The 15,283-nt window shown below is 48.6% G+C and overlaps 1 protein-coding gene across 2 annotated transcripts in view; it reads left to right on the forward strand.

Moving 5' to 3' along the window:
• Nucleotides 1-15,283, forward strand: part of SAMD4B (sterile alpha motif domain containing 4B) — a 43,480-nt gene that overhangs the window by 14,784 nt on the left and 13,413 nt on the right. For both annotated transcript variants that reach the window (XM_030797038.1, XM_030797037.1), the window contains one exon: nucleotides 12,475-12,945. In XM_030797038.1, coding sequence (XP_030652898.1) covers nucleotides 12,475-12,945 — 471 coding nt within the window. The remainder of the gene's footprint in view (nucleotides 1-12,474; nucleotides 12,946-15,283) is intronic.

Here is a 15,283-nt window from a genome sequence, read left to right on the forward strand (position 1 = left end):
GTCTTCTGGGACTGTGTTGCCATAAATCCTCAGGCATGGCATGGTGGACTTAATGGGAGAAGGCAATGCAAACTGGAAACTCCCCATAACAGGAAGATCATGTAGAGTGGCTTATGTGGGCTGCTGAAAGGAACAGACTAAAGTCATGAAAGGGGTATAGAAGGTGAGCAGTAATTAATTTCTTAAGCTTCAGGATATCAGGGCTAGGAGGGAATTTTAGAACTCTTGCAAAATTCATGTCATCCTATACTAGTCCCCTCAAAGGTAGGTTGGACTTAAAGCCTAAGCAGCTTCCAGAGAGCTTTGAATTTAGATGCAGTTCATCCTGTCAGTTCCCTGAGTACTTATTAGAGAGGTGAGATTGGCATTGGGATGGGTGAGCCAGGATTCTGTAAGACCTGTCCCTTAGGCCCCAGTTGTAGACAGGAGTCAGGCTAGAATCAGGGGCTACTGCTGAAGCTACTCTGGCCGTCTGGGCCTCCACAGGGCTGGATGGAGAGCTCTTGGCCCCAGTGACCGATGGGAGAGATGGAGGCCAGAGAAGAGGGAGGGTAGTGGATACCCGAAAGCTAGCTGGGAAGGGCATCAAGGGGCTCCATGCAGTTTGTCCAAATTAATCACCCTAACTCTTTGCACCTTCTTCTTCTTCAGAATAATAGTTCATATTGAGCCCTTACAGCAAGCCAAGTACTGTCTTTACTTGTATATTAACTTTAAAAGCAGTGTTCTTGGCCAGATGCAGTGGCTCACGCCTGTAATCCCAGCACTTTAGGAGGCTGAGGCAGGCAGATCACCTGAGGTCAGGAGTTCGAGACCAGCCTGGTTAACGTGGCAAAACCCCGTCTCTATTAAAAGTACAAAAATTAGCTGGGCATGGTGGCAGGCACCTGTAATCCCAGCTACTTGGGAGGCTGAGGCAAGAGAATCGCTTGAACCCGGGAGGCGGAGGTTGCAGTGAGCCAAGATCATGCCATTGCACTCCAGCCTGGGCTACGAGCGAAACTCTGTCTCAAACAAAAAAAAAGCAGTGTTCTTATGTGGCTCTCAAGTCAGACCGTCTAAGTTTAAATCCCAGTTCTGTTACTTGCCATATAACCAAGTAATTTAACCTCTCTGTGCCTCAGTTTCCTGCGTGCCACCACACCTGGCTAATTTTTGTATTTTTAGTAGAGATGGGGTTTCACCATGTTGGTGAGGCTGGTCTCGAACTCCTGACCTCATAATCTGCCCACCTCAGCCTCCCAAAGTGCTGGGATTACAGGCATGAGCCACCGCACCCAGCCAGTTTCCTCATCTTAAATTCAAGATGATGTCCTGAGAAGTATGTAACCTCAGTAAAACAAAAAAGAAAAGGAAAGAAAAAAGATGATAATTATATCTACCTTCTAGGGTAGTTGTGAGGATTCAGTGAATTAACACATGTAGCTTCCTACGTCCCTGACATGCAGTAAACAATAACTGTCAGTTGTTAATGTCAATAACTCATTTAGTCCTCACAACAACCCCATGAGGTAGGTCCTGTCATTAGCCCCATTTTACAGGTGAGGAAACAAGCATGGGCTGCTAGGATTGGGATTTGGGGAGCCACACAGCTGCCTGGCCTCCCTCATCTCCCCAAGCCCACCTGCCTTAGCAACAGTCACCCTTATTTTACTGAGTTTTTGTGTGGAAGTCACAGAAGCAGCATGATTGTAGGGGGAGACGATTACTCAGGCCAGGGGTCACATCAGCTTAGTTCCTAGTCTGGCAATAAGTTCTCAGTCCTAGACAAAGAGCAATAAGAACCCAGCTCAACTGCAGCAGGCTCAGAGCTCAGCCATTTCTTACCCCTGCCACACTCCCCACCACTCTAACACTAAAGGCGGGAGTTCTGTTTGTGGTATGACTCTGCCTTTAGAGTGGGGGCTCCTGTGGGGCAGGCCAGTGTCTTACACAGCTTCGTCACACATCCCCACTGCCCCATCCTGAGCAGGCAGTTGGATTACCACTGGGTGCCACTCTTAGCTGTATATCAGAATCACCAGTAGTACTTAGTAATTTGAGTATTTTTAGTTAGTGCTTTTGTTTTCACAACTTGTAGTAAAATCAGATAGTACAAAAGGTGAAAGTGAGGTTTTTCTTCCAGACTTCATGTTCTCATTTCCTTATGTTTTATGAGATAAATTCCCTGCATATATGAATGCATACATATTCTCCTTCCAACTTTGTCATTGTTTTGTCTTAATACATATGGCCAAACATGCGTATTAACCAGTTTGGTTTTTTCACTTACCAATGTGATTTGAAGATCATTCCATATTCAGCACATACGTCTATATCTCATTAAGTATTTATTTACACCTCACAACAACTCTGTACTCCCCTGTTACTCCCCCATTTTACAGAGGAGACTGTAGGTCTGGAGATATTAAATGACTTGCGGTGGGTCACACAATTGATAAGAGGTAGAGTTCAAATTTGACTTCAGAGTTCTTTAGAGTTCTTGACCAATAGACTCTTCCACATGGTACATGTGGTCTTCCTCTTACAAACCGTGATGTAATGAGTACCCTTTAAACATCTCTAGGATGAACTCCTCAGATTCTGCCGAACTGCTAGTTTAAAGGTATATGCAATTAAAATATTTGTTCTCCAGGCCAGGCGCGGTGGCTCAAGCCTGTAATCCCAGCACTTTGGGAGGCCGAGGCGGGCGGATCATGAGGTCAGGAGATCGAGACCATCCTGGCTAACACGGTGAAACCCCGTCTCTCTTAAAAATACAAAAAAATTAGCCGGGCGTGGTGGCGGGCGCCTGTAGTCCCAGCTACTCGGGAGGCTGAGGCAGGAGAATGGTGTGAACCCAGGAAGCGGAGCTTGCAGTGAGCCAAGATTGCGCCACTGCACTCCAGCCTGGGCGACAGAGCAAGACTCCGTCTCAAAAAAAATAATAAAAAAAAAAAATAAAATACTTGTTCTCACCACATTGCCCTTGAAAGACATGCTGCATTTTATACAAATAACCTGAGGCCCATTCCCAGATGGTTTACAGTGGGATATTGGTGGTAATGCCTAGCCAGGGTTGAGAAGTGCTGTGAAATGAATTGAAAGATGAATGAATATATGAATCAAGGTTTTTATCCATAGCCCCATATCAGATGCTGAGAATAACAAGCTGGTACTTAAATGGGTGGAGAGGAAAGGAAAACTTAGAATGAGGGAGGGCCATGGTGTGTTCCAGAGTCAGCAGGAAGCTTGCCAGGACTGGAGCAAAGCATGACTTGAAAGAGAAGTGATCACAGAGGTAAATTCTGGTAGAGTCTTGAATGCCTGTTTTCTAATAGACCTAAGGGCTCTAAGACTAAGAAGCAGGTGCCTCCTGTCTCACTCCTGCCCTCAAGTAGAACCCCACCTGCCTTATTTGTAAAGGAAGGTGCTACTTTCTGGGCCTAGAGACCTGCCTCAAAGAAGGAGCTGTTCATACTCTTGTTTCTCCTCTGGTTATTATGGCCTTCCCACTCCCTGGTGTTTCTCAAACTTGCATCATCCTCAGAATCACTGGGGATAGGTGACTGTTAAAATCCAGATTTCTGCCCCCCATAGACCTACTGAATCAGAATCCTGAGGGTATGGGCCTGGGAACGAGTACCCAGGTTCTTCTGCTCACTAGGCAGTGTGAGAGGTGATGCCCTGCTGGGTGATTCATTTGTTGTGAGACATGAGACACCCAAGAGTTGTAGATCCAGCTCTCCACTAACACCTCTTGTGACCTGGGTCAGTCCTGCCTGACCCTCTCGGGCCTCAGGATCCCCATTTGGACGGTGAGGGGGTTGTTCTGGTACTTTCCAGGTACTTCTTGGGCTCTGAAATAATGTGCCAAAGAAGACAGAGCCACAGCCAAGCATACTGCTTTCTTTTGGGAGAGGCCCAGCACATTATTCTAGGGCAAGAGTTCTTAATATTTAGCGGGATGGACCAGTCAGAAAATCTTCCCCTCCTCCCCACCCTCCCCAAAAAGATGCACACCTACTCCACAAACCAAATCTTGAGTTCAGTTGGTTCACTAGTCCCCAGTTAAGAGTTGCCTGGCCAGGCGCCGTGGCTCACGCCTGTAATCCCAGCACTTTGGGAGGCCAAGGCAGGCAGATCACGAGGTCAGGAGATTGAGACCATCCTGGCTAAGATGGTGAAAACCTGTCTCTACTAAAAATACAAAAAATTAGCCAGGCGTGGTGGTGGGTACCTGTAGTCCCAGCTACTTGGGAGGCTGAGGCAGGAGAATGGCATGAACCCAGGAGGCGGAGTTTGCAGTGAGCCGAGATTGCGCCACTGTACTCCAGCCTGGGCAACAGAGTGAGACTCCATCTAAAAAAAAAAAAAAAAAAAGAGTTGCCCATCTCCCCAGCCAGGTGCAGTGGCTCACGCCTGTAATCCCAGCACTTTCGGAGGCCGAGGTGGGCGGATCACGAGGTCAGGAGATCGAGACCATCCTGGCTAACACGATGAAACCCCGTCTCTACTAAAAATACAAAAAAATTAACCGGGCATGGTGGCGGGCACCTGTAGTCCCAGCTACTCGGGAGGCTGAGGCAGGAGAATGGCATGAACCCAGGAGGCAGAGGAGCTTGCAGTGATCTGAGATCACACCACTGCACTCCAGCCTGGGCGGCAGAGCCAGACTCTGTCTCAAAAAAAAAAAAAAAAAAAAAAAAGAGTTGCCTGTCTCCAAGCCCTTCTTTAGCTTAATCCCTTCAAACCTGGAGAGCTGAACCCCTGCTTTTTTGTGGGTTGTATCTCCATGTCCCACCGAACCAACCTTACTACTTCCTCCAGTTCTCCAGGGAGACCTTGGGTGTGGGTCATAGCTGCTCTGATAGGTCAGGTAGCACAGAGCTGACCTGCTCAGATAGGTCAGGTACCTGCTCAGATAGGTAGCACAGAGCTGACCTAGGTGAGTATGTCCCTAGCTTTGTGTTAGAATCCCCCGAGGCCTTTCTAAAAATAATGTGAAGCCCAGGTCCTATCCCTGGAGATGTAAAGCTCCCTGGTTGACTCTTGTGTGCTCCCAATGGAGAACCACTTGTCTTGATGCTGACGCTGATTTTGGGTAGGCCCGGGAAGCTGGTGAGGATACTGTTGGGTGACCTACTAGAAGTGGGGAGTCGGGGCTTATAGCTGTGGAAAGTCTGGCCTAGGTCGTCGCTTCCTCTCAGGCAGCTGGGAAGGTATAGGGAAGTCCTCCAGCACAGGCAGCCAGCATCAGTTTCATGGAAGTAGGACATGAGGCGCAACACCTAGAAACAAAAGCAATATTCCAAGGGTCTCTGGAACAGGGAAGAAGAGGTCCCAGGTTGCCCCATTTTGTAATCCCTGTTTGTTCTCCAGGTGCTGTCTTTCCTGCCTCTTTGGAGCTAGAACAATAACCCTGGTCCTCTCCTTTCCTCTGATGCTGACTTGGACCAGAACGCTGTTCCTATGGACAGGAGGGAGGAGACTAGGGTCAGGGGAGCTGAATTCCACTTCCCTCCATTGTCCTGTAGCTTCCTGGGAGACATTTCCTGTGTTTTCTTCCCACCTCCTATTCTGAGTCAGTCTGCATATCTAGCAGGTTTAAACTCCTCCCTCTCTGGCTCATTCAATCTGGGTGGGGAAACTGAGGTCAGGAGGGGCAATGGCAAGTGAGTCACCAGAGCCCAGCCCTGTCCTCCACCCTCCACTTTCAGGCTCTGCTTGACAGTTCATCTAACAAAAATATGAGCCCCCTGCCCTCCCCTGTGTCCATGTGAGCTGGGGTGAGGCAGAGAAGGTCATGTTTAGAGCCAAACCCTAGCCCCTCTGACTGGTGCCTGAGGCTACTCCAATTGTTGCACCAGGCCAGTACATAAGAATGGGTTTGCTCTTAGGGCAGTCTCGTTTGGTGCCTGTAATTTGCCAGGACCCAGGGTCATGACCTACTTAGCTCTAGTCACCTGGCCAGCTCTGCCCTGCTGCCACTATAGCCAAGGAGGACATTTATACGCACAGCCTTCCTCTACCTCTCCATGTTTGCAGAGTCCAGGTTTGCAGCTTGGTGAGAAGCAGCCACTGGCGTCTTGGCATTCCCCAGTCCCTTCCCCCATCCGCCCACCTCCAGAATTTCATCATTGCTTGTTGTACATCTAGCTCCAAGGAAGCAGAGATGTGTCTGTTTTTGGTAAATAACTGTATGAAATTCCCCACCCCTGTCGGGAATCTTAAGGGGAAGGCCCAGATGTGCTCTTGTACATGAACTGTTCCCACCAGCCCTGAAACAGCATGGGCTCTAGATTCAAGCAGGAGCAACAACAATAATAGTTAAAATGTACTTGAGCACTTAACCACATGCCTGACGCTTTGCATGATTGTCTCATTGACTCTTTACAACAACCCTGTGAGGTAGAGGCCTTACAGTCCCCATTGCACAGAAGAGACCAGGGATCAGAGAGGTTAAAGAACTGGCCCACAATTATATTGAGTTAGGTCATGGAGGCAGAGCTAGATTTTGAACCCAGCAAGTTTGCCTGTTGAACTTGTGCTCTTACTTAGTATACTCTGCTAGGACCTGAGACAGAGTACACCACTACCTTCCAGGGGACCATCTGGGTTCAATTGTGCAGGTATTCGTTGGGCCTCTGCTGTGCCTCCACTCTGGGCCAGGCTTTTTCTGATCTGGGCAGGAAACTAGAAGTTCCATCCCCACCCATTATTTGTAGCCCCAGCTGGGCTCACCCCAAGGGGCCTGAGGCTGCACAAATTCCTTGGACCAGTTCCAGTACTCACTGATGCTTCTCAGTCATGGGAGGCCCGCCCTCCCCAGCACCACCACACAGACACACGAACACACATTTCCCCAGAATCAGCCTCCGTTTGTCCAAAAACACTCTCCCCTTTCTTGGCAGCAGAACAAGGCCCTGCACTGAGCCCAACCCTTGGGGCTGTTCTGTCATGTCCCCTGGCAGTACCAGAGAAGAAGCTGTGTCCCTTAGCCCTGGGGTCCTGGCAGTACTCTGGAGTGGGGAAAGGACTAGACAAGGCTTCTCTCTGTCCCAGATGCCTCTGGCTATGCTGCAAGGCCTAAACAACAGTGATTGAGAATGTCAGGGTAGGGCTGGAGGGGCAGGCTGACTCGACTCTACTGGAGAAGAGAGGAAAACACCCGTCACTGAGCCACAGACTGAATATTTACTATGAGTACACTCTGTCAGATGCTTTACATGCTTCATCTCCCTACATCTTCTCAGCAGCTTTATAATCCTTACTTTACAGAGGAGGAAGCATACTGCCTAGGCCACTGTGTGTATTTTTGACTGGGGTGCATATCCTTGACTTATTTTTATTTTTATTTATTTTCATTCTTGACTTTCTGTCCCTAATGGGAATCACTGTCTTCTTTCTCATCAAGAACTGAAAACTACAGGACTAAGTTATCAAACAGGGGTACCACAGAGTTCTTACCGTTTGATCCAGTGCCAGGTGGAGTTGGGAGGGCAGGAAAGACAAAAGTTCTGTGACTTTAGCGAGGCATGTTCTGCCTTGGAAAATGATCTTTAGATGTGGAGATGTCCTGAAGGACAGCTTCATAATCTTGGCAGTTGGTTCAAGTGAAGACAGACAAGGGAATGAGGTTTCCTAGCTTTGAGTGGCAGATGCTGAAGGGGATCTGGAAAGCCAGGGAAGAAGAGAGACTTGGGATTGGAGAGATAAAAGGTCGTGGGTAAAAAGTTCCCCCCTGGCTGGGAGTAGTGGCTCACGCCTGGAATCCCAGCACTTTGGGAGGCCGAGGCGAGTGGATCGCGAGGTCAGGAGATCGAGACCATCCTGGCTAACATGGTGAAACCCCGTCTCTACTAAAAATACCAAAAAAAATTAGCCTGTCATGGTGGCGGGCACCTGTAGTCCCAGCTACTCAGAAGGCTGAGGCAGGAGAATGGTGTGAACCCGGGAGGCGGAGCTTGCAGTGAGCCGAGATCGTGCCACCGCACTCCGGCCTGGGTGACAGACTCCAGCCTGGGTGACAGAGACTGAGACTCCGTCTCAAAAAAAAAAAAGTCCCTCCCTGCCGGACACCATGGCTCACACCTAATCCCAGCACTTTGGGAGGCCGAGGCAGGTGGATCACCTGAGTTTAGAAGCTTGAGACTAGCCTGGCCAGTATGGTGAAAGCCCGTCTCTACTCCAAGTACAAAAATTAGCCAGGTGTGGTGACGCACGCCTGTAATCCCAGCCACTGGTGGGGGCTGAGGCAGGAGAATTGCTTGAATCTAGGAGGTGGAGGTTGCAGTGAACTGAGATCATGCCGCTGCACTCCAACTTGAACAACAGAGCAAGCCTCCATCTCAAAAAAAAACAAAAAATGGAGGCACACAGAGTCTGGATTCAGATCTCAGCTGTGTTGCCTTACGGGCTCTGTCATTTGGGGTGTGTGACCTCACCTTTCCAAATCTTTTCTCACCTGCAAGATGAGCACGCTAAAACAGGATTAAAACAGGGACGAAAAGCAATCATATTTTTAGCATAGTGAATGGCACATAGTAAATGCTCAATGAACAGTATCCTTCATTCTGAAAGTGTCGTACGTTATTGCTATTGTCAGTAGTAGCAACATAGTAAATGCTCAATAAACAGTATCACTTCATTCTGAAAGTGTCGTACGTTATTGCTATTGTCAGTAGTAGCAACAGCAATAGTGGTATTGGTTCTACTATTAATTTTAACCAATGCCGTAGACATAGTATGAGTTGATGACTTTGAATGAATGGATTTAACAGGTGTTCCCTTGGCTGGGCACAGTGGCTCATGCCTATAATCTTAGCACTTTGGGAGGCCAAGGTGGGCAAATCATTTGAGATCAGGAATTTGAGACCAGCTTGGCCAACATAGTGAAAAAGGTAACAGGCGGGACATGGTGGCTAATGCCTATAATCCCAGCACTTTGGGAGGAAAGGTGGGAGGATCACCTGAGGTCAGGAGTTCCAGACCAGTGTGGCCAACATGGTTAAATGCCCCCTCCACTAAAAATATAAAAATTAGCCAGGTGTCATGGTACGTGCCTGTAATCGCAGCTACTCAGGAGACTGAGGCAGGAGAATCGCTTGAACCCCGGAGGCAGAGGTTCCAGTGAGCCGAGATTGTGCCACTGCACTCCAGCCTGGGCAACAAAGTGAGATTCCGTCAAAAAAAAAAAAAAAATAGCCAGGCATGGTGGTGCACGCCTGTAATCTCAGCTACTTGGGCGGCCGAGGCAGGAGAATCACTTGAACCCGGAGGCAGAGGTTGCAGTGAGCTGAGATCACTGCACTCCAGCCTGGGCGATAGAGCGAGACTCCATCTCAAAAAAATAGAAAACAAAAACTAACAAACAGGTGTTCTCTCTAGGAAGCTTAGAGCAGAGAGCCCCAGGCCAAGAAAATGCACAGTCTTTATAGCCAGGAGTTAGGAATTGTGTGAGATTCATTTTCCGAAGGCTACAAACTTAAGCAGAATTAGGAGCGTATGTGAATTCTAGGCCACAGAGTTCTAAGGGGATCATTAAGAGAGAAACAGGGCTACAGAAAGGACATTTGTGAGTTTGTATGCAAGGCCAGGTGTCCATCCTTCAGTGTGGGCAGAGGAGACCAGAAGTCCATGGAACTTTTTTTTTTTAAGTCAGTCCTGAAGCATGTTAGATGTCCTTGGAATCGTAAAGACCTAAGGAACTTGGGTTGAAAGACCCTCAGATGTCTTGGTTTCCTGGGCCCAGAGATTTGGCTTGTGCCTTTAGAATCTCTGTGTGTATTTGAAAGGAGAGACACAGTAAGATATAATAACCACGATACTAGTAAAAGCAGCTAGTGTTTACTGAAGACTTACTCTATGCTGTGGCCTCACATAATTCATAGCAGCCATGCCAGGTAGGAATGATTCTGGGCTCCACTTTACAGATAGAGAAAATAGAGCTCAGTGAAGTGATCACACTTGCCCAGAGTCACATGGCCAGTAAGTGGTGGTGAAGGGACATATGCCACATCTCTGCCTATTCCTTTTCATCACCCACTCTTTAGGGTCCTAGCTCTGTCTGGTTAGAGCCAGCTCCTTTGCCCATTTCCAAGACCTCACCATTAGCACATCTCTCAGAACTCCTTTGTGAGATATTGATAAATCATCACCTTGGCTACAGGTGTGAGCTCAGTTGCCCAAGGGTGAGAGTGTAGTTCGCCTCAGACCTAAATCTTTGTCTCTTTTCCCAAGTATTGATATTTTTTCTCCCTCTCCTTGTCCTGTCAGCATTATCTCCATCTTCCACCCTGTTTAGCTAGTCACAGAAGTGCTAATGAGGTTTTTTTTTTTTCTTTTTTTTTTTTTTGAGACGGAGTCTCACTTTGCCCCCAGGCTGGAGTGCAGTGGCGCAATCTTGGCTCACTGCAACCTCCACCTGCCGAGTTCAAGTGATTCTCCTGCGTCAGCCTCCCAAGTAGCTGGAATTACAGGCATCCACCACCATGCCCGGCTAATTTTTGTATTTGTAGTAGAGACAGGCTTTCACCATGTCGGCCAGGCTGGTCTCCAGCTCCTGACCTCAGGTGATCCACCTGCCTCAGCCTCCCAAAGTGCTGGGATTACAGGCGTGAGCCACCACGTCCAGTGCTAATAAGGTCTTTGAGGGGGAGAGTCAGACTTGTAACAGTTCCTACCCAAGCCTTCTTTGATGTGGCCAGCCTGGGGCCATATTCTTAGGGACCTCCCTTGTGGGTTGAAAAGGGAAACCTGAGGCCGGGCGCAGTGGCTCACGCCTGTAATCCCAGCACTTTGGGAGGCCAAGGCGGGTGGATCACGAGGTCAGGAGATTGAGACCATCTTGGCTAATGCGGTGAAACCCTGTCTCTACTAAAAATACAAAAAATAAGCCGGGCGTGGTGGTGGGCGCCTGTAGTCCCAGCTACTTGGGAGGCTGAGGCAGTAGAATGGCGTGAACTCAGAAGGTGGAGCTTTCAGTGAGCCGAGATAGCGCCACTGCACTCCAGCCTGGGCGACAGAGCGAGACTCTGCCTCAAAAAAAAAAAAAAAAAAATAAGGGAAACCTGGCTTATCTCCACAGGGCAGACTCAGGTCCTCACACAGTGGGATAGAAAGGAGAGGTCAAGATGACCATGGCATAGAACAGCCAGGGAATGCTTCCTGGAGGAAGGCAGTAAAAGTTAGGCCATCTACAAAAGAGAATTTGTATAGGAGGAAGGAGGTTGTTGCGGGCCAAAACCTTGAATCTCAGCCAAGGTGTGGAACTTGGATAAATACATACTGTGGAGAGAACCCCAAGGAAGATGGGGAGATATCCTGAGCTGAGTCTTTATCTGGAGGAATGGGAGATGGAGGGTGCCCTGGAAATGAAGGTGATGTTAGGCTAGGAGTTCTTGGACTTGAGTCTGTTGGTGCTTGCTGGTTGCCATTATAAACTGCTGGTCAGGAACATGACATCCTGTTGTGATTTAGGAAGATAAATGCATCTGGATGTATGGGATCGACTGGAAGGGGTGAATCTAGAAGCAGAGAGACCAGTTAAAAAACAATAGCAAGCATTTATTATGTTGCCGGACCACTTTGCGTTCTTTGCTAGCTCATTGAATCTCAAAGCAACACTGTGAATTGGGTACTGTAATTATCTCCAAAATTTCACAGATAATTTAGTGCTCAGTGAGGTTCAAGGTAACTTACCAAGGTCTACCTAGTAATCTGGGGTGTGTAGACCATCTGATTCCAGAGCTCAAGCTTTTAACTACCATATACCACTGCCTTCTCCATTCAGGAAGGAGACTGCTTTTTGACAGGGGAAATGGCATAGAGGCCATGAAGAATGGAGGAAGGAGTCATGGAGATAAAGCATGAGAGCAGGCCTGGCGATAGGAGGAGTTCAGATTCCAGAGTAGCAAGTTTGGCTGATTGGGAGACACTGCAGGTTTCTGAGAACAGGAGTGATAGAACGAAGAAAAATTACTCTACACCAGGTGTGGTGGACACATGACTGTAGTACCAGCTACTTGGGAGGCTGAGGCAAGAGGATTGCCTGAGTCCAGGAGTTCTGGGCTATAGTGTGCTATGCTGATTGGGTGTCTGCGCTAAGTGTGGCCCCAATATGGTGACCTCCCAGGAGTGGGGGACCACCAGGTTGCCTAAGGAGGGGTGACCTGGCCCAGTTTGGAAATGGAGCAGGTCAGAACTCCCGTGCTGATCAATAGTGGGATTGCACTTGTGAATAGCCACTGCACTGCAGCCTGGGCAACATAGTGAGACCCCATCTCTTAAAAAAAATAAGACAAAAATTACTCCAGAGGCAGGGTCAGTGTGTTTGATCTCACCTATATGAGGGATAAGGTTGGGAGTTATGAAAAAGAAGATCGTTATGAAAAGGAGATTGGAGCTGAGGGAATAGGACATAGGCAGTGCTCTCAGGTGAATAGGAGTACCCCACCCTGGCTCTCCTGACATTTCTTCTTATCCCTTCTGTAGCCATCGTCAGCCAGTGGCAGCAGGAGTCCAAAGAGAAGGTGGTGTCCCTCCTGCTGTCCCACCTTCCCCTGCTTCAGCCAGGCAACACAGAGGCCAAGTCAGAGTACATGAGGCTACTGCAGAAAGTGCTGGCCTACTCAATCGAGAGCAATGCTTTCATCGAGGAGAGCCGCCAGCTGCTTTCCTATGCCCTCATCCACCCAGCCACCACACTGGAGGACCGCAACGCACTGGCCCTCTGGCTGAGCCACCTGGAAGAGCGGTTGGCTAGTGGCTTCCGCTCCCGGCCAGAGCCCTCCTACCATTCACGCCAAGGCTCAGATGAGTGGGGGGGGCCTGCAGAGCTGGGCCCTGGGGAGGCAGGGCCAGGCTGGCAGGACAAGCCACCCCGGGAAAATGGACATGTGCCCTTCCACCCATCCAGCTCAGTGCCGCCAGCCGTCAACAGTATTGGGAGCAATGCAAACACAGGTAAGTGGCGGGGGGTGTCCCAGAAGGCCATGCCTACTTGAAAAAGGTTGGACCAGGCTCAGTGAGAGCTCCCTCGCTCTGTGGCATTAGACAAGTCACGTAAGCTGTAGGCCTCAACTTTATGAGGCAATACAGAGGCTGTGAACTGGCTTTCCCAGAGCTGAATCTGACCTACAGACATGTCTTATTGAACCCATACGTTGGTTTTGTTTTGTTTTGTTGTGTTGGGTTTTTGAATAAATGTGGGTAGTATAAAAGAATCAAGAATTTTTCCCTAAAAATGAGATTTCCAGCCTCTCTTGAGAAGTCAAAAGATCTAGCAACTCAACAAGACCTGTTTTCCTAGTGGCAGCAATAATATAGAGCTTAATATTGAGCATGCCTTTTAGACCCTACACAAGTGCCCTAATCTGCCTCTGCTCCCACCAACCCCCCTTTGGGCATTTCTGATATATACCTGGCCTCTAAGGGCTTCAGGCTATGACGCTTGATGGAGGTGTGCATACCATCATCTGAGATCCCTTCCAGTTCAGACAACATTATGGATTTTATGTATTTGGCCTCAGTTTACAGCTTTGTTTCTGAGAACACTGTCTATATAAGACAAAACTCATGCTGCAAGGTATTTGTAATAGTAGGTAACATTTTTCAGCATTGACTATGCTAGGTACTTTTATAGACACTTTTCAGGTATGATCTCAATCCGCATCACAACCATATCATTAGCCCTATTCAACAGATCAGGACACTGGGACTCAGAGGTGAAGTGATGTGTTCAAAGTCACACATAGAACAAGTGGTGGAACAGACCCAACCAGTCTGATGCCAGAGCCTGCCTCTGACCACTACACTGTCCTGCCAACTAAGCAGGTTTGAAAGAGCTCTCTTAGTAAAAGCCCTACAGGCGGGAGTGAGCAGGAGTTATTGGTATCCCAGTGACTTTTTGAAATGTACAGGATAAGGGAGGGTGGATTTTCCAAGCCATGGTAAGGCAGCATGACCTGACCCAGGGTGAGGGAGGGGGTTCAGGATGTAAACCTCAGAGTGACTAGTCACCTTCAGCAGGCACGGGTTTAAAGCAAGATGAGAGAGTGGCAGTGAAATGTCACATGTGTCAGTGGATGGGGGTAACCTCGGGTCCCTAATGCCCTGCTGTCTGGTACCTGGTGCTTATCAGTTACTCCTTGCGCCTGTTTTTCCCCCAGTTAGTGTGGCTATTCTGGTCCATCTGCCTCCCTCTCAGTTGCTGGTGAGAACCTGGGAAGATAGAGGGATAGAAGGCCAGTTTCAGGAAACTTAGCAACCTGAGGTGTCTTGGACCTCATTTTCCAGTCATGGAGCATCACAGTTCCAGGATGGGAGGATGTATTATTAATGATCATTCTAGGCGAAAAATATTGAGTGCTAGTCCGGACATGGTGGCTCACGCCTGTAATCCCAGCACTTTGGGAGGCCGAGGCAGGCAGATCACCTGAGGTCAGGAGCTCGAGACCAGCCTGACCAACATGGTGAAACCCCATCTCTACTAAAAATATAAAAATTAGCTGGGTATGGTGGTGCGTGCCTGTAATCCCAGTTACTCGGGGGGCTGAGGCAGGAGGGTCGCTTGAATCCAGGAGGCGGAGGTTGCAGTGAGCCAAGATCGTGCCATTGCGTTCCAGCCAGGGCGACAGAGCGAGACCCCATCTCAAAAAAAAAAAAAAAATTGAGTGCTTAGTCTTTACTAGGAGCTATTCTAAGAACTTTATACATATAAACTCAAGGTTTAAAGCCAGGCATTCTGGCTATAGACCTCATACTCTGAACTACTATGCTACACTACCTCCACCAAAAAGTACCCCTCCTGGAGATGCTAAGCCCTCACCCCATGCAGGGTGCCTATAAATTTCTTTCTCTTCATACTTTGTGTGCTCCCCATCATGGGGACCCCAGCTGCCATTAAAGGACGAAGATTGAACAATGTTGATAGGGGTTTGGATCAAAAGAGGAAAAGGAATTGGGCATTCCAAGTAGAAGGCACAGCATGAAATAAGCACGGGGTGGAAAATTAGAGGGGACAGTATATAGACAGATCTGGCTGGGGTGGATTTGAGTGAGCAATAACAGTAGCAGAGACTTGTGCTTACCATGTGCCTATCCCTCTGCTAAGGACTTCATGCAGAAATGGAGGCAGAGAGGCGAATGAAGTGACTTGCCCAAGATCACACAGAGGCGACAGAGTCAGAGTCAGGATTTGAACTCAGGCCCGTCTTTACCCTCAGACCTCAGTGTGTGAAGGCTACATTCTGGGAGGCGTTGAAGGACAGGAGAAGCTTTTGGATTCCAGGCAGTTGCAGGA

The sequence above is a fragment of the Nomascus leucogenys genome, chromosome 17 (genome assembly GCF_006542625.1).
Source record: "Nomascus leucogenys isolate Asia chromosome 17, Asia_NLE_v1, whole genome shotgun sequence".
Classification (NCBI taxonomy): Eukaryota; Metazoa; Chordata; class Mammalia; order Primates; family Hylobatidae; genus Nomascus; species Nomascus leucogenys.